The 20,513-nt window shown below is 36.7% G+C and overlaps 1 protein-coding gene across 8 annotated transcripts in view; it reads right to left on the bottom strand.

The window, feature by feature from the left end:
• Positions 1-20,513, bottom strand: part of LOC131824150 (contactin-4) — a 938,389-nt gene that overhangs the window by 179,822 nt on the left and 738,054 nt on the right. For all 8 annotated transcript variants that reach the window (XM_059161541.1, XM_059161538.1, XM_059161545.1 and 5 more), the window contains one exon: positions 15,423-15,620. In XM_059161541.1, coding sequence (XP_059017524.1) covers positions 15,423-15,620 — 198 coding nt within the window. The remainder of the gene's footprint in view (positions 1-15,422; positions 15,621-20,513) is intronic.

Below are 20,513 nucleotides of genomic sequence, written 5' to 3'. Positions count from 1 at the left end.
TCAAAAAACATTTTTTTCTTTTCTTTTCTTCTTAAGGCAGTTATGGACCAAAAAAGGAGGGGAGAGATAATGTCCTAGTCATCAGGAAAATAAAATAAATTACTGGAAATATTGTAGAAAAATTTTAAGTATTAAAAAAAATCTCCATGATTGATTTGATCTATATAAGAAAAAAATCTTAATAATCAATTTGTGACCACAAAATACTTTATTATTCACTTTCAACACCAATCTGATCCAAGCACAAATTAGTGCACAGAGGATAACATCAAATGCCAGTATTAGTGTATTCTGAACCAATGTAAAAAGGACAGTAGGAAGTAACTATAAAAAGTAATCTTAAAATTATACCCACCTTCTTAACGGCATGTTTACTTTGAAGGTTATATTCTCCCATTTTCCCATATCCTAGAAAATGTACAATTGTGGCCAAGGTAAAATAACCTAACAAAATACTTTTTCTAAGTCCCTATTTTAAGTCTAAATATCTTAGTGCATACTTTACCTAAGTCCATACTTTATAACTGAAGACTTACCAATTATTTCTTATCAAGCCTTTTTGACCCCATCTCCCACCGCTCTAATTGATTGAATACATTTATTTCTATTCAATTTCTAATCCTTTTCCATGGTCTCTGATTCAGCTGTGCCAGTATGAAGTTTGGAATTACTTAACGTAGTAAGAAATGATAGGCTCCTCCATTTCACCTTTTAGGTATTCTATAGTTCCAGGAAAAAAGACTGAGGGATTCAGAAGAAAAAGTAAAAGCAAGGAACAGATGATGACAGGTACAATGACAGAAGGAAATAATTTCATTCATTTTGCAGAGATGATCCTTTTTGATGCAGCTTTAATGTTTGGGAAGCATCAAGGGGATTTCCTTAATGTGTAAAAAGAAAATCAAAAGTGTCAGATGACACAGCTGTCTAGCTAGGTTTGCTATGAGGTATGTCATCCAAAGTGCGAAGTTGAACATACCTGTTTAGTTTTTTCCTTTCATAGCATCATAGGGAGGATTGGATTTGGAAGGGATCTTTGAAATAATTTAGTTGAGCATTTTTAATCTTGGCATCCATGGATTCATACTTTCCCACAGAGTGGATCTGTAGCTAGCAACCTATTCTCAAAAGGGGCACCTGGGTGATACAATCAGTTAAGTAAGTGCTTGGTTTTGACACAGGTCATGATCTCAAGATCATGAAATTGAGGCCCACGTCCAGCTCCTTGCTTAGTGTGGAGTCTGCTAACACTTCTCTCCCTCTGGCCGCTATGTATGTGTACTCTCTTTTTCTCTAAAATAAATGCATCTTATAAAAAGGGGGGAGGGGGGATTCTAAACCACTTCTCCCGGAATTAAAATTGGTCCTAATCTGTCTTTCCCTTTTGTGAGCAGGGCTGTAATCTCAAAGAGGTAAAGCAGTTTGTCTTCATTTTCACAACAAACTAGTTAGTGTTCCAGGTTGCAGCTCTGGTCCCTGATTCCTCTTTTATTGTGGGCTCTCACCCCTATAATGAATAACACTACAAAACTAGATTCAAATACACAAAATCCATGCTTGCCACATTCAGTTACAAAACCATTCCCTCCTTTTTGGCCGGGCTGAGTTCTCATGCACTTCAATTTGGGTTTGCCTTTCTTTGAGCATTTGCTACCGAGTGGGGCCAGTAAAGAAGTGGCACTTGCTTATGCTGGCATTCGCACACAGCTGCTGAACTTGCTAACCAAAGTCGAACCGTTGACTCATCATCCCATAAATATCAGCAGTATGACTCTGAGTGCAGGAACAAGTTAACACCTTTTACTGCGGTGTGTATGGTTACGTACTCCAGGAACAAGGCTAATTAAAAAAAGAATTGCTTTGAGAAAAAGAGGTCTTTTGTGCTCTCAGGAAATCAAAACAATCTGCATTGCAGTGTGTCCTGTGTGGGAGGGAGATGAGACAATACTGCTAAAATACAGAGGGCAAGGCTGTTTCAGCAGCCATCAGGGTTCCCCCTGCCTCCTCCTTCAATAAACATTACATATACACTAGGTTTCTTTAACCCAGCTCAAAAGATATACCAAGGAAAAAATATATCTTACAGGACCTTTTTCAGAAACTGAAATATCACAGCAATGCAGAGACAGAGTGGAAGATCCCCAGCCCTGTTCTTTCCTCATCCTAAATGCCTATGTACCAAGGCCCAGACTCCAAGTTCACTCCTCCAGGATCCTTCTTCTCCTCTGCCCGACCTATTCTCCATCCCACAGTGGCCTTTAAATGACCAGATAGCAACAAAATCTCTTTGCCTCAGTTCTCAATGTTTCCCCTGACTTCTTTAAAACACACACACACACACACACACACACACACACACACACACACTTATGGAGGTATAATTTACATATAAATACCTGACCAATTTTAAGTGCAATTCAAAGATTTTTGGTAGGTTGACCAAGCTGTGAAGCCATCACCATAATCCAGTTTTAGAGCATTTCCAACACCCATGGTCCTTCCTGACTCTTCACAGTCAAGCCTCAGAACTTGTTCTAGCCCCAGGCAATAACTCTAATCTGCTTACTGTTTCCGAGAGATTGCCTTTTCTGGAAATTTCATAAACATGGAATTAGACACTCCATGTTCTTTTGCATCTGGACCCTTTCACTTGGCAGAATGTTATCAAGGGTCATCCTTGTTGCAGTATGTATCAGTAAATTGTTCCTTTTTATTGCTGAATAGTATTCAACTGTTTGGAGATACCACATGTTATTTATTTGTTCCCTGGTCATATTAGCAACAAGGTAACACGAAATGAGTGGCTTAAAGAGAAAGAAAGGTATTCTCCTACAGTTCTGGAGGCTAGAAGTCATAAATGAGGGCCATGACAGGGCTCCACGGCCTCTGACACTCTGGTAGAATTGTTCCTTGCCTCTTGCTGGCTTCCGCTGGTGGCTGTCCATCTTTGGTGGTCCTTGCCGTGCAGCTCCGTCACTCCAGTCTCTATCCCTGTCATTATGTTCTGTGAGTCTTCTTATTGTATTTTTACGATGACATCAGTCATATTGGATTAAGGACCCGCCACCACCCATAATGAATTCATTTGAACTAATTATACCTATGAAGACCCTATTTTCAGAAAAGGCCATATTCTGAGGTGGGGGTTACATCTTCAATATAGCTTTTTTGGGAGACATGATTCAACCCATAATATCAGTTAATGGGCATTTATTTAGGTTGCCTCCATTTTTGGCTGTAAGTAGTAATGCTTCTAAGAACATTGGCGGGCAAGTCTTTGTGTAGAAATGTCTTTCATTTCTCATTTTCCCTGTGATTTTTATGTGGATGACTTTTCCCTTGCTACATGTCTCAGCTCAAATGGTGTCCCTTCAGAGAAGTGTTTTCTTATCACACTATCTCAAACAAGTCCCTATGTTATTCTTTATCAACATCTTATTTCTTCCATGTTAATTACATAATTCATAATCATCTTGTTTATTAATGACTCCAGTATCTGTCATTTCATCCCGATTGTAAAATACATGAGATTAAGTAATGTGTCTGCCTTTTTCGCATGTACCTCTAGCTTCTATCATTGTTTCTTCACTTAATAGGTACTAAAAAACTACTTCCATATAACTAATGTCATTTTACACATAAAATTCTGGGCCACTCTCAAACAGCATTATTGTTTTCTATCATCTTTATAGCTATTTATAAATGTTATCTTTTTCTTTGTGCTTTCATTTCCTGGAGGAATGGAAATACTTCTGATTTTTTTCTGTAGCCCTCACAAATCCTAGCTCAGTACCAGGCATATGAAAAAAAAAAAGTGATCAGTAGAAATTTGTGGAAGGGAGGGAAAAGATGGAGGAATATAGGCCTGATACTATGACACACAGTAGCTTTTAAGTAAAATGTACACTTGTTCTCAGGCATGGAAGTATTTTCTAAAGTATCATCATCATGGTTCCCTATATCAGTTCAATCAATTATAGTAGGTTTTTTTCTAACATGAGCTCTAGGTTGTTTAGGTGGTTATATGGATGATTTCTGGGTTAATACACACTGATCTATATTTATAGCTTTAAAAATTAAAGTAACAGAGTTAGTAATAATACAGATTGATCTGGATTTATAGCAGTAGTTATAGGACATAAAGATATGGATCAGAGATGGGATGGCATGGTTTTCATGACGTTTAAAGAATTTTCATTATATATAAAGATTGTCCTAGCAATTATAGTCATAAAAAATGAAGGAAGCAATTTTCTCCAACTATATTATCAACATTTTGGGGAGGGCACCTGTGAACTGTTCCATTTAATTTGGTTACATCTGGACCAAGCTATATTTTTATTTGACTATTTATTTCATTTTAACTATTTTGGCCTTTACTTTCTACATTTAATTCAAAAAGCTATTGCTGCTTTTATTTTTTATGAAACAAAAGTCCCTTTAAAACACGAGTACATTTTTCAAGTCATTCCTTTGACCACCTGTACACTTTTGAACTTAATTGGTCTACAGCTGCTCTGCTGATTTACAGAATGATTAGACAGAAAGAGAAAGGCTACTGATGGAATTGCTCCAGACCCTTTTTCCATCTTCAAGGCCTAGTTGTGTCCACACAACCAAGGCAAGTAGAAATAAAGAGTGCATATCATATAGTCAGAATCAACCAGGATATATGATCTCAGTAATATTCCCTTTCTCTTGCATAATTTCATTCATTCATGATACAAATGGTCTACAGAGACAGCTTTTACTTGCAATTTTAGAGACAGTTACACCTACAATTTTAAATGTAAAGAAAAATAGAAGTCTCATTTCATGAGAATGTTTGTCAATGTTTTCCATTTCTGGAGTAAGAGACCCATGATAACAATAGTGAAAGGTCAGTACTTGAAATTCTACACATTAGAATCCTCAGGAGTCAAAGGCTTAGCTATGTTTTTTTTCCGATGGAGTAATTCAGTAAATATTCATGTAACACCAACCCTAGGACATGCACTGTGCCTAGCAATGGGAACACAGTGTGGATAACACATACCTGTTTGTTACCATTATGACCCCCATACACGACTCTTTTGCAGGACTTTCATGGTGGCATATGTAGGTAATGATTATTTACCGAATAACCCAAAGAGCTGACTTTCTGAGGAAGACATAATTAGAAATTCCTAGGTTTTGTTTTGTTTTGTTTTTTCCTAAACCAATGGTTCTCAAACTTAGAATCACCTGGAGGGCTTACGTTTCTGATTTAAGAAGTTGAGATAGAGCCTGAGAATGTGCATTTTTAGCAATTTCCCACTTGATGTTGAAGCTTCTGGTCCAGGGAGTACACTTTAAGAATTTCTGTAGTAACCATGACATGTCAAGCCAAAGCAAAAAGTACAACACAGTAATATATATATGCATTGGGAGAGTAGGAGTAATGGAATTTTACTGGGGACGATGCCTGTCAAGATCCTGGATATGACCTTGTGGCAATGACTGCTCCCCTTTTGAAACCTAAAAAAATCATTAACGGGATGCTGATGTTTTTAAGAACATAGAATTTAACAAAATAACTGGCAAATTACAGAATATGAAAGAGAAATCAGTCGCACACTATGCTTGTTTAACTACAATTTGCAGAGTGCTGTGTTGGCAGAAAGAGGCCACTTTTCGGAGTTGAGTGCCGTGACATTTTGCCAACACCTGCCTTAGCTGGAATCTGTGCTTGCTAAATTAAACCACAGAAGGGACTTTTACCCACTTCCACAGAATGGGATTTTCTACTAAAAAAATTGCAAAAATCATCTTATGAAATGTTCCCACATTGACTTTCTTGTGGACTAAGTCATATGATGTGTAGTTCATTAAGTTAAAAATATTTGGAAATACCTCATTAGTCCTACAAATCCCTTTGGCTGATTTTACACTTTGCTCTTTTAAAAAAGACTTATTTTACTCTCGTTTGAAGAAGACATTGTGAGGTCTATGGGACCATCCAAAGAATCCTTTCTACCACTATTCACTCTCCAAAAGGTGAATTCCCATTGAGTTTGAGGCCACAACCATCAAAACAATGACCCTTGCCCCCCAGTGCTGGAGAGGAGTAAGAAAGCTGAAGGTTGTATATCATCTCTTAAATGCAGGGTTTTAGGGTATCCTCAGAAATCTGTAGGATGTGAAAATACACATGTTTTAACTTTAAATCTGAGATCTTTCCTTCCTTCTCAATAACTAAAGTGCAGAGATAATTGAGTTATTCCAGAATGCTATCTCCTATAAAGGCAGAGTGAATGTATCCATGCTTGACTATAATAGTCCTAGTTTACCTGACATGCTGAAGTAATTGGCTAATTATTGGTTAATTATGAGATCATCTTCTTTTAGGTGAAAGAAAGACAGCTTTCATCTTCCTTTGAGTAAGTACTTCTATGGTCAGTCTACTAAAAAGTTCTTCATATTGCCTTAATATATATAAATTAATTATATATTATATATAATTATATACTAATCAATTATACTATAAATATATAAATAATTATAATCATATATTACATATGCTATATAATAAATATAAATAATTATGGTGGAAATATAATTAATATATAATTATATATTAATTAATTAATAATATACTCTCTCTCCCTCTAATTTCTACATGTTGGTCCTAGTTCAAGTCTGTAGAGCAACAACAAATCAAGTCTTTTGATGGATAGTCTTCACATATTTAAAGATATTATCATGTTGTCAGAGACTGGTAAAGTTTGACTCTAAAGTGACAGAGAACAAGGATTTTATTCAGGTTTTGTGTGCTATGCAGTCTCTGTTAACTCCGCCATTATAGCTGAAGAGCATCCACAAACAATACGTAAACAAAAGGATAGGGCTAGTTTCCAATAAAATTTTATTTACAAAAACAGTGGTGGGCTATATGGCCCATGAGTCCTAGCTGGCTGACCCCTGCCTGGCTTAGAGGAAATGAGAAAAAGAGCAAAGTTTGAGAGGGTTGATAAAAATCAACAACTATTAGAGCTAACAAGAGATTTCAGCAAGCTTGCCAAATGTAGATTCACACAAAAAAATAGCATTTCTGTACATCAGCAATAACTAACTAGAGAATGTGATTAAAAATAAGAAACCATTTGCAATAGCAACAAAAATTACAGAGAATTTAGTAATTAACTAAGAATACCCAACATTTCTATGGAGAAAATGTTGAACTTTTTTTTTTTTTAAACACAGAAACAGGCCACAGGCCATACTGGCCTGCAGGAGGGAGTCTAATGATTCCTCCTTTAAACAAATACTGGAAGGCCTGGGATTCTTTTCGTTCCTCAACTCTTGATGGAAGCTTGCACTGATCCTCAACCAGGCCAGAGTTCCTCCCATCCAAGGCACAATTATATGTATAATCTCACTGCATCTTTCACTGCTTCCTGTTGGCTCTTATTACAAAAGAAACTTAAATGAACCTGCTTTACTTCTTCACTCTCCCCCAACATGGCCCGACTCCTGCCTCAGGTTGCAGTTACGCTTCTCAGATGAGCTGTAATCTGTTATACACAGATGTCTGCATTCCTGGTGACAGTTATACAACGGGTACTCAATGAAAATTGTTGGTTAAATGCATAATCAAATGAATGTCCCAAGTCTTCTCTATTTTAGGCTAGACACCTCTGCTTCCCTTATTCATTTCAAATCCCTCTGTCTGTACAAGTGTTTTCTGGAACTCAATTCAATGATTGTAATAAGAATGAAATTTCAGACCCTTCATTAATTTGGAATTCTCTAAGACTATAGGTTTTCAGGGGCTGGGATCACATCTTTTTATTTCATAATATACCACACACAACCGGTACTTAACAGATGCTTCCTAACTGAGTAGCTAAATGACCATCCAAGACCTTTGGCTCCCATGGACCTGAAATGGAATGACTGTGCTAGAGGTCTAGAGCTGACTGCCAAGTTTCTAAGCTTGTCAAGCCTTCAAAATATCCAGAGCCATTAAGATGCTATTAAATCAGATTAGCAATGGCAGTTTAGCAAAATATCTCACATCCTCTAGTCATTTAGATATTCCCCTCATAAAACACCTTTTACACCCACAGATCCTCAACTGTGATGTTGTTAGAAAATTAAAAACAAGACATGATTGCTGTGACAAAGCCACACAAAAGTTGCAATTAGAAGTGAGAGTAAAATAAAGCAAAGTGTTTTGGTATAAACCCTAGATCTTAAGCAACATAAACCTGTGTCTAAGTGAAGAATATATTTCTACCCATTGCCAGGCAGAAGTGTCATCCTTGATAATCTAAATGCTAGGTCATCAGTAAAAGGTTGTAGATCAAGTTTACAATAAAAAAAGATCTTCTTAATGAATGAGTTTGTGATCTGATCTCACGAGGTTAATTAAGTGGCCAACAAATCAAGCTGCTTTGTTTATGAAGACACACAGTGGTTGTTAATACTCACTTGAAGTTCTAATCCAGCTTGGGGCAGTATTAGAAAAGTTTACTATGAACAAGTGACATGTCATAATGGAGGATACACTATATTGCATCAACATTATAGAATATTCTACAATATTCTAATTTTATCCTTTCCATTTTTTAGTCTTTGGTCTTAAATTTGGAACTTTAAGGGAGATATAGTCTTCTGAGCCACTATGGTCATAGAGGCAAAGGCTCACAAGTGACCATTTTGATCAGAAGAGTGAATGCACCAGGTCTGGGGCTAGGATTGATTTTTAGCATTGGGAAGAAATCCGAGCCAATGACTGGCATCTGTGGATTAGCACCAGATATTACCTGGCCTGTGTGAATATTGGGATTGGAGTAAGGTATCATAGAAGAGTTGTGACTAGAATCCTATAGGATAACTAGATTAAAGCTTAGATCTGACTTATTACAAATCACACATTTTAATAGCTAAGAAAACAGAGGACCAAAGAAACGGCATGATTTTTGTCATGTGAGTTAGTGGTAGATTTGAGACTGCAGCCCAGATTTCATGACTTCTTTTCTTCCTGACTTTTTAGTCCTGTCCTGCCTACACTGCATCCCAGGTGAGGCCATAGCAAAAAAAAGACAAAGTTGGTTGGCACCAATCAGGGACATTTTCAACCCTATGTCCAGCACATCTATTTCTGTCCTCCTTGCTCTGAAACTGCAGGAAGCTGAGGTTATCAGCTAGTCTCTTGTCCACTGCGTTAAAGCTGACTTCAGGTGAAAATGTTAAATGCCTCAGTGCTTACCATGCTCAGCATTTTCATGGCTACATAAAATTAGGCTGAGAAAAATGAGGGAGAACTTAGAAAAATATCACCAATTATTTGGGTTATATATAAGAACATAAATTTATAATTAAGTTTACATTTTAATTTCCAAAGACAATATATCGAGTGTATATAAACATATATACATTTATACAACATAACCCATATATATATTTATAAATGTGTATATAAGAGAAGGGGAGAAACAGGGAGAGATTTTGAAAGGCAAAGAGAGGATAAACCCCATTCCCCCATTACTTAGTATTTCTTCTATTTAGAGTTCTAATTGGGGCTAATATTAAAAAATATTTAATACCCACTATACAAAGCAAGGAGCCATTAGACAGACAGTGACTATAAATTGCTTAAAATCTGTCTGGGTTCTAATAAGCAAAACAAAGAACTGCCAAACCAATCCCCAGCCAGCCTCAAGGAAAACAGAGAAAAAAGGCAAAGGTCATATAATAACTCCTGCTCAATTATATACCTGTGTATGTAATGGACATAAAACATCCTCATGGACATGACCTCATTTTCCCAAGATTGTAGTCATCTCTGCTAATTCGTCTCTTCTTTAGCCATTTTAAAGGAGGTCATGGATAGTGATTAAAGACAGAAGAAATAGCCATTACAAATATAATCTAAATCCATGATTTCTCTTGTACTTAATGCTCTATGGGTAATCTATTACCTTTGTTTATAGAAATTTAGGGACAATTCTTTGAGATCTGTGTAGGAAGCTCATAACAGAGCAAGCTCATTAACATTAGTAACCAACAGTTAGCTTATATTGATCCAGAGACTACTTTAGTACCGATCATAAAAATAATTATGATATGCTTTTCTCAAATCTTTTTTCTCCATGGTACCTAAGCAACAGGTACACTTTTCTACAAAAAATTTATATTATTTTTCCAAAGCAGATTTTAAAATATCTAGATAAACTCTGTTATAAAATTCTCTCACATTTGTGTAATAATTCAATTTCATACTTCCTTGAGGTAAATACTACATAGCAATATATAGTTATTTAGAAGAACTAATACAAAGAAATTTAAAAATCATAGCAGAAAAGAAGGCAAATCTGTTAATCTAGAGCCCCAAACAACATTTGTGAAACTCAGTTAAGTAGCATGGGGACGGATCATGGGAATTTGACCTTGATGCTTCCTCACCTTACTTCACTGGTCTTTAATTCTCTTCTTTCCCAAAGAATAAAGATACAAAGTTGGGTGATTTCTAAGTTCCTTGTAGAGCCATCTGTAAATAACCCTTTTACCAAATGTCTTCCTAAAAACTCAAAAGATCTCTAATCATTGTAGAAAAAAAAAAGACGACAAAGCAAAGAGAAAAAAAAAAAAAGAATTGAACATTTTACCTCTGAAAGCTAAACCCTTCCAATTTTAACACTGTTAGCATGTTGGAGAGTGGTATTTCCAGCTGTCTCTGTCATCATCTACATACACTTTACACAACAAGGATAATACTATCTATTCAGGGTGCCTGGGTGGCTCAGTGGGTTAAAGCCTCTGCCTTCGGCTCAGGTCATGATCCCAGGGTCCTGGGATCGAGCCCCGCATCGGGCTCTCTGCTGCAGGGAGCCTGCTTCCTCCCCTCTCTCTCTCTGCCTGCCTCTCTGTCTACTTGTGATTTCTCTCTCTGTCAAATAAATAAAATCTTTTAAAAAAAATAATACTATCTATTCACTATGTAATCTGTTTTTTAAAATATAATTTGTTGAGTATATCTAGGTAAGGTTACCGATGTTGCATTTTACTTTGTCACTCTTTTGTAATTTAACCCAGAAGATAAGCCTCTGAGCTAGCTTCCATCATTCTCACTTGATTGCTGGGAAAACTGGAACGAAATGAGGTTACAGTGATGTCCAAAGTCACACAGCTAATAAGTGGTACAACTGGATTCCACCCTGGGGACCTGGCTCCAGAGTCCTTCAGGCTTACGTCAAACCATCCTGCCCCTGATTTCAGTAACAGTCTGAGCCCCAGGAAAGGGTAAAGCATGTAAAGAGTGTGTGGGTGGGAACATAAAACACCAAAGTCTTGCCAAACCATGGTGAGCTAGGGGCAAAGGGTCTCTAGGGCCAGTGGGATAAACATGGGACAAATATCACATTTGATGTCTATCAGGACTCCAGTCAACGTTCACTGTTCACTCTTTATGACTCACTGTAACCTTTTGGGCTGGGAACAATGAATCACAGTCCAGAATTGCTTAGCTGGAACTTCAAGGAAATAACCTGAATATTGAGGACATCTAGTTCTTTAAACTACATCTGTGCTTTGCAGGAAAAATGACCAGCCATGATAATTAGTTCACTTCAGGCAATAGACTCTGTTGCCTTGCTTCTTCACATTTTGGAGACAGAAGGGGGATGTGAAATTCTGAAAGAGCTTCGATTAACAAAATGATTGTACAAATTCTATACAACTTTGTATTTATTAGTTTAATATATAGGCTCTAAATACAAGATCATGCAGAATGATTTTATGGATTTTATTCTCATAGAGTAGACTTTCACAAGAATGTCATCTTTATTTTGCAATCCCTTCTTGATTTATATTTCCCCTTTTCTCTTACCTCCAGAGAAGAGCTAATTAAATAACCTATTTTGTCCTTAGTAATATAGCTCAAGTATCCATTTTATATACTCCAGCCTAAATGGGAAAGACATATTATGAACTTTTACCATGCAACTCTCATGGAAATTAAGAATAAATGGGCATTAATTGCTGAAGAATGAGATCCTTATTCTGTTAATTTTGTGATAAAATATTCCAGTAAAAAACATTTGTCACCTCGATGATGATATACTAGACAAGTTAAGATAAATCTAAAAGCTAAGCAAAAGGCAAAGTTGCTGGCAACATGAGGTGTCCATGATGATTCTGGAGTTCTTGTGTTCCTGAATTTTTGTTCCTTCTAGCAACTCTGGGTAATGTGTCTCCTGGCCTGTGTCTTAGCACTTCATCAATATTTCATTACATTTGTGACTTGACACACCTGAATGGATAATAACACCACTGAACAGACATTTTGGCATAAGTGCATTATAAGCAAAGGACACAGGGATTTATTTTTAAGTAATTCTGTACACAGTGCCAGTGAAGCACACCTTTTGAAAAAGGTTCTTCATCCTTTGGTCTGTGAAGACATAACATCAATAGCTTTTGGACAAAAATGGTCCTTTGCCTACTATTCTCTTAAACTGACAAAATTCTCAGTTTTATTTAATATAATTCAGTTACTCCAATATATTCATTTAACACATGTCATCTGGCAAGCATGGTGCTTCTCCCTGGAACAAAGGTAGATGGACCTATGCTTGATCACATGTAACTGTGGGCAAGGTTGGGGAAGAAGGCAAGCTGATAAGCATGTGAATATATCAGATGAGTATTAGGATAGAGAGATGGGACAAGAAGCATAAAACAAAATAATTCTTTTTGTTGCCAAGAGAGAAGTCATTCTTTTGGCTTTACCAATAATGACTAAAATAATACTTCAGATTTTCTCTTATAAACCTGTTCAGTGAAACCATTTCAGTAAATGGCATTCCCATAAACCCAGTTGTGACATCAGAAACCCATGTGTCATTCCTGACATTCTCTTCTAACACCTCCCACATCCAGTGCCTCAGCAAGTCCTGGCAGTTTTACCTATAGACTGTATCCTCAATCCACCCACTTCTCTATTATCTGCTACTACTCCCTAGTTCAAGCTGCCATCATGTCCCAACTGAATTACTGCAATAGTCTTTTAGTTGGATATCTAGTGTCCCCTCTCACTTGTTAGAAGTCTGTTTCTACACAGAAACTAAACAAACTTTTAAAAAACACATATCACTCTCTTGAATAAAATCCTCTTATGGCTTTTCATTGCACTTGAAATAAAATCTGGTCTACATGATCTGGCTGCTGATTCCTTTCCAACCTCAACTCAAAACACCCTTCACTCTGCTTACTGTGCTCCAACCATGCCCACAATCTCTTTTGCTACTGAACATGACAAGTGCCCCCCCCCACCCCCGACTCCAGGCCTCAGGGCCTTTGCATGTGATGCTAATTCAGCCTGCACTGCTCCTCTCTCTGAACATCACAGGGCTGACTTCTTATCATTCAAGTCTCAGCTCACAGGTCACCTCCTCAGAAAGACTTTCCATGACAATCCTGACTAAAGTAGACATTCACGCCACAGAGCCTCTATTTTATCATACTGGTTTATTTATTACTACCTAGAATAACTAGGCTTTTGTTTTTGTTTATGTTTGTTTTTACCTGTGTCCTCCTAGAGAATATAAGTGCAATGAGATAAGTACCTATTATTCTTGTTCCCTGGTACCAGGGTAGTATCTGTTACACAGTAAGTATTAAATAAATACATGTGAAATGCAGGAAGGAATAAATAAAGGAATGACTGAAATCTACATTATTTGCTAAAAAATTACATAACATGGTGTATGTGCTCAGACCCTCTTTGCAGAGCTGGTTTGTCTGCAAATGCCCTGTTCTGGGAGGTTCAGATTTACAGCCCCACTTGGGTACTAAGTCTTTTCAGTACAGAAGGGAAGAGGAACACATTTGGAGAGAAATCTGAGTTCCAGGCTTGAATTTGCCAATTTGCCAAGTTTTTCTTTATAAATTCAGGTAAGAGGTGGCAGAGTGTAACAAAATTAAACAGTAAGTGAGGAGTTAAGATATTAGGCTCTGGAATTAATAGGACATGGGAGCCAAGTGTGAATCTTGAAGCCATTAGTTTTTAGCTAGCTGTGGGGCTTTGGGATTTGCTGTTTAACATGTCTGAGCCCCTGTTCATTCATCTATAAAAAAAATAAATAAAAGAGGAAATTCCTTATATAGTTGCTTGAAGTTTGAATGATATAATCCTGGTGAAATCCTGAGCACCCAGCAAACAGCAAGCTCCCAGGAAAATTCTTGTTGTTAATGTTCTTGTCTGACAGTCTCTTCATCTGTGTAACGAGTCTAGTGATTCCTGTTCATAATGGAAGGTTCCTATGTGTACTCAATGGGAAAGGAATTTAAAAAGAGTAGAAACTTAAACATGTAAACCATGACTTTTTAAATCATTATGCCAGCCATTTTTTTTTAAGACTTGAGTATGCCTTTGTTTTCTTTTACTCAATAAGTATTTATTAAGAAGCATCTATGTTCTCGTTACTGCATGAAGTGCTGGAGATATACTAGTGATCAGGGCACTGTGTGTGCTTCTAAACAGCAGGTTTATAGTGAGGGAGACAGGTATCACACTGGTAATTATGATACAGAATGAAGAGTTCTTAGGAACTTTGACATTATAGACATTGCTGGACTTTATTGAGAAAACACCTGATGCAGCACAGTGGAGATGGGGTCAGGCAGAGAAGACTTCCTGGAGAAAGTGATGTACTTGAAGAAAAGGAAAGGGCCAGTACAAGTCAGCCAAATGAAAGGCTGAGATTCAGAGAAGGAAAAGCATTTCAAGAAGAGGGAACAGAATACATATAAATACTCAGAGTGGGGGAAAGGCATAACGGTACTAGAGTTTTGATACACAATTCAGTACGATTGTCTTTGAAAAGCACATTGTTATGTCATCTATCTAGATAATTAAGGTGAAATTCATATATTTTCTTGAAATCTTTTTACATGATTGCTGGAAATTAAAACTTATTTCTCAAATAGGCATTGGTATTCCTGTATTTCACACTGGTGTGAACTATGTCATTAGTATCATTAATCCAGAAGTTATTTGGATAATTTAAAACTTCTTTCCAGACACTGAATACTAAATTACACAGAATTAATTAATGAGCTAGTTGTTCAACCTTCCACTTCATTCCGCCTGTGTTCATATATTAAGTGAAAAAGAACAAGAAATAGATTCCTTTGTTATTTATATTTACCTAAATCCACATTCCATCCATGTTGAAATTAGCAATTAAACTACTAATTAGTTTTCCAAAATGGATTCATGGGTTTTTTCTTACACAAATGGAGAAAATATAGGTACCAAATGTAAAAAGCATTAAACTTTTCTTAAATTTAATTTAGACAATCAGGGTTTGTGTGCCAATAATGTGACAAATTTTCCATATGCAACAGGGGACCAAAAAAAAAAAACAACCCAGAACAAAATCCCTTAGGAAACTCACCATCATTTCTCAGTATTAGTGGTGTCGGTGGCCCCAGGACCTTGTGGTTTGTCACTGTATTTGTAACCACGCAGGTATAATTCCCAACATCGGACTTTTCTACTTTGGCAATATATAGATTCCCAGTCTCCTGAGAAACAAAGCGGCGATTATCCTGATAGGAAGGGTATTCATTGAAGATCCAAGCATAGCTCAGCTCTGAAAGCAAAGGAATCATCATTACAAATATGTCTTCTGGCATTGGAATGCTACTGTATTCATGAAAGAAATGGTCAAGTTAGAAATTCATACTGTTGTCCAATGATCCTTTTTTAGCCTGCTATTACATATAAATAGAAAGTAATCATAATCCCTTAAGCATTTTACCAGTAGTCGTAGTGTCAGTCAATAAGATTTTTATTTTGAGAGAACTAAAAGGTATACTGATAGTTGATTAAAAGAAGTCCAACCTCTTTAAGCCAAGGGAATAAGCATTTATAGTTTATTAAGCATGTGCACTATGCAATACTTACTGAGCTAATGCTCAAATTACAGACCTAGAGAGCCTATAATTTTGATATCATAAGGCTGGAAGTCACCCTGAAAACTATTTGAATCACTTCTCTCATTTTATAGATAATAATCATTATAGTGCATCATAGTGCCACATACCTACATAACATTTTGTGGTTTTCAATGCATTTTACAGTTTTCTATTAACGAGAAACTGTGCAACAAAGTAACTAATCCAAACTCTTCACCCTACTTAGGGACAGAATAATTCCTAACTCTCAATTTATTCTTCTCCCAAAGTCTCTTGCTATCAAAGCTAATTCTTACTCTTTCCTTACTTGTGAGGTTGAACTATTTTTCCATTATTTGAGTGAGACGGTGGTTTAATATTGTAGCAAATACTTGGTAAACACACTGACTGACTGGTTGGCTGGTCCCAAACGTAAATGTGTATTTAAAAATATTGGCTGAATAATGTATCACAGTCTAAGAACAACTTTTTTGCAAATACTTACTCATCCCAGAGTGCCAGTGGGACAAGTGTGAGAGGCAGCCACACCTGAAAACATATGCTTCAAAGTTCTAATTTTTCTGAAGAATTAGGTAAATGCTTTGTGAATGAACATGTGATGCCATGCTTTCAATTACAGGGACAAATCCTAAATGACAGTGAGCTTACATGATTTGCTACAGTGAACTACTGTGCTCCAAGGAAATCAAACTTCTTCAGCTCCAGGCTTTCCATGATCCCTCTCTTTAAGGAGTGATCTCCAGATTTGTTCAAAGCTGGGGAAGTGATATACTAGCCACCAGCACTGATTAGTTAACATGCCCCATATTATCTTCAAAAGTTACTCTGGTGGGGAGGGAAAAGCAACTAGATAGAAAAGAAGACGCTGATTTCAGAACTAGTTAGCTGATTCTTATACATCTCTCTTTAATAGAATCCTGGGCTAAAGTTCAAATGTAGGCAATGTCCTCGGAAAATGGCGGAAGGACGTCAGCTTTTTATAGAGAACAGTAATTGTTGGAAAAGGCACTTCTGTTGTTTAATACTTAGATGAGTCCTAAGTGTAATTGTCCTCAATAACCAAATGTGCAACAGGAAACATATTCTGCCTTAATAATCCACTGTTTACATACAAAGGAGGGGTCATGCAGATTGCTTTCCCTTTATCACTGGATTATAAAATTTCCGCATGTGTTATTTTAGAGAGATATAATTATGTTTATATGAGAATAGTTAATCATTTTATTTACACATGTGCCTGTAATTATAAGTAACCCCATGCTGATGTCAAGAGGATACTCAGTATAAATAAGCAAGTGCTTCCCAGCAAGCAACTAAAGTCTCGGGGAGGAAAACCCCTACAACAGGTCGTGGGTAAGTTCAATTGGTATGGTAGTTTTTCCATACAAAACCAGGGGATTTTAACAAACAACAGAGCAAATAGCAAAGTAGAGTATACTATTTACTCAATATGGTGTGTGAGTTTTGGGCAAACTAAGTAATCTCTGAGCATCTCAGTTTTCTCATATGAACAATGAGGAGAACATTGTCTATCCCCTAAATAGCTATAGGAGAGTTTTAAGTATAAATTAGCATCTCTAAAATCACAAGGTAGAAGTTAGAAAGTAATTTACCAGCACAATATTAATCAACCCACACCTCTCCAAAGAGAGTTGTAATCAAATACATGAAACTGTATTTTCTTTTTCTAAAGACATTTTTCAAGACTGTTGCCAGTGGCCAGTGATAGCAACCTCTTTGAATCCTGTAGGACAAGGCAAAAAGTTGTATGAACCACCGGATATCAGCAGGGGGAAAAGAAAGGTCATCTACTTTGTTATTTTTTTAATTGGAGTTTAAAAAAAAAAAAAAAGACCAAATTTCACACCTGTATTACATAAGTGAAGCCATTTAAACATGCTCACTTTCAACTTTTAACCCACCAACTGGGGATAATAATAAATGTGATGCAGGTATGTAGTGAGGATTCTTTTTTAAATTAAATTTAATTTAATTTAGAGTCAATTAATTAACATATAGTATACTATTAGTTTCAGAGGTCGAGTTCAGTGATTGATCAGTTGCATGTAACACCCAGTGCTCATTACATCACATGCCCTCCTTAATACCCATCACCCAGTTACCCCATCCCCCGCCTCCCTCCCCTCCAGCAACCCTCAGTTTGTTTCCTAGAGTTAAGAGTCTCCATAGTGGGGCGCCTGGATGGCTCAGTGGGTTAAAGCCTCTGCCTTCGACTTGGGTCACGATCCCAGGGTCCTGCAATCTAGCCCTGATTCGAGCCCTGCATTGGGCTCTCTGCTCAGCAGGGAGCCTGCCTCTCCCCCTCTCTCTGCCTACTTGTGATCACTGTCTATCAAATAAATAAATAAAATCTTTAAAAAATAAAAAAGAGTCTCCGTAGTGAGGATGTTTTTATGTGAAAGCACTCTGAGTCCTAAGCACATCTGAATCATTTTAAGTTAATCATTTTAAAAGTAAAAGTAAAAAACATACCCAATTAACATGCTGTTTGGCTATTTAAAAATAAGTTAATTATTTTGGTTTCACTGCTTTTGTGACATAAGTGACTTAGTGCTTTAGCAGAAGATGCAAACAACCTGAAGCATATACTGCAGTGTTTATTAAACTGTGGTCCTTAGAATATTAATTTTTTTGTTAACAGAAGTAGTCTCCCTCCTACCTATCTCAAATTTAAAAGGGTTATATAATCAAATGACTTTGAGAAGCCCTAAATTACCCAAAGTTTGACAGATTCTTAAACTTATTCTTTCAGAATAAATCCTTGCAAGAGATTTTTAACATCCCAAGATTCCTCAAATTCTTCAGAGCATATTTAAGCACACAGGACTTGCTTGATCATAAAACCTCCCCCCTCTCCACAATCCCCTCTACATACATACTGTTTTTCTAAAACTTCTATTAATAGGTCACAAGACGTAGGTTGGGGAACCCTGGACAAATGGGAGTGATTTCCATTTTAGAAACATTAAGTATAATATGAAGATTACCAACTCTATTGCTTCAGCATGGGATGGATCGTTAAGTGACTCTAAACAAGAGAAAGCAACAAAATGCTGAATTAAAATTGTAGTAAGCTTTCCAAAATGTAATAATAACACGATAACGATTTTCTGTGATGTAGAAAAGAAACAAACCACAGTTGCCAAAAGCGGTCTCAAATGGATTATGTTAAAGATCCTAACTAATATCAGTTGAACAGGTGACCTTTGTAAATACCGTTGAGTCCTAAAGTGCAAAGGTCGTTCAAAAAGTCTTGATTGCTACACTGGTGAGATCATATTGACCTAAATGCCCAGTCCCCTGAAAGGGGGACATCTCTATAAAAGATACCAATTTATTTTTCTTTATAGCAAATGTCACTACCTGTAAATACTGTGCTTTTATTTGTCCAGGACAATGAGGAAGGAGCATGAGAAAGATAATGTAATGATAATGGAGACATCAATGCAGGTAAGATGGGTTAGTGAAGCTAAAAATTATCCAATAGATCACTTGTCCTTTATTTTAAAGATATGAAAAAACTGAAGCCTAGAAAGGATAAGGTTGGAGAGTCAAAAAAGTGGCAAAGTAGACTACAGATGGTCCTGACTTTTGATGTTTTGACTTTATGATGGTATGAAACTATGTATTCAGGAGAAATTATACTTCAAAATGTGAATTTGGATCTCTTCCTGGGCTGGCGAGAGACTGTCCTACACACTCTTGTGATGCTGGGCGGGGGCTGCAGCCGCAGCTCCCAGTCGCCATGCCATCAGGAGGGTCCACAATTGATATGCTTACAACCATTCTGCACCCATACACACATTCTGTTTTTTGCTTCAAGTATAGTATTTAATAAATTACATGAGCTCTTGAATACTTTATGATAAAATAGGCTTTGTGTCAGAGGACTTTGCCCTAATGTAGGCTAATGTAAGTGTTCTGAGAACCTTTAAGGTAGACTAGGCTAAGTGATGATGGCCAGTGGGTTAGGTGTATGAAATACATTGTCTACTTATGATGGATTAATTGGGATGTGACCCCATCTGAAGCAGAGGAAGATCTCTACGTAATAGTCCTTTTAGCTATACTTCCATTCCAGTGCTCCAGCCAGGAAGCAAATAAGAGCTCTTAAAATTTGAAAGAAAGGAGCCAGTACTATTGTATCACTCAACAGATACTCTAGCTTTCCCCTAAGAATCAAAGTCTATTTTTATCAGAGCCAAAGATTAATCCATTGGGTTACATGAAATGCTATCAACATCCTGAAAAATAGAGCCAAGTAAATAAAACAAAATAAATTCTCATGCGCTGCCATGAGCAAAAATGTATCCCACTCAGTTTGATTTCCTTAGGGACTTCCATGCAATATTTATACTTACTCAAACTTGACAGATTTCTTTTGATAAGTTTTCACACACTAATTGCTCTGGAAGTGACAAACAGTTCCTGTCCCATTGGCAATTTGTAACAACTCAGTAAACAGATACTTGGAATACAATATTTAATAGATTATGAAGCTTCTGATGCTCAATTGAAAAATACTGAAACTAGTTATGTGATACTTA

The sequence above is a fragment of the Mustela lutreola genome, chromosome 2 (assembly GCF_030435805.1).
Source record: "Mustela lutreola isolate mMusLut2 chromosome 2, mMusLut2.pri, whole genome shotgun sequence".
Lineage (NCBI taxonomy): Eukaryota > Metazoa > Chordata > Mammalia > Carnivora > Mustelidae > Mustela > Mustela lutreola.
The sequence above is the reverse complement of the archived record's forward strand: the minus strand, read 5'-3'. Positions and strand labels throughout refer to the sequence as shown.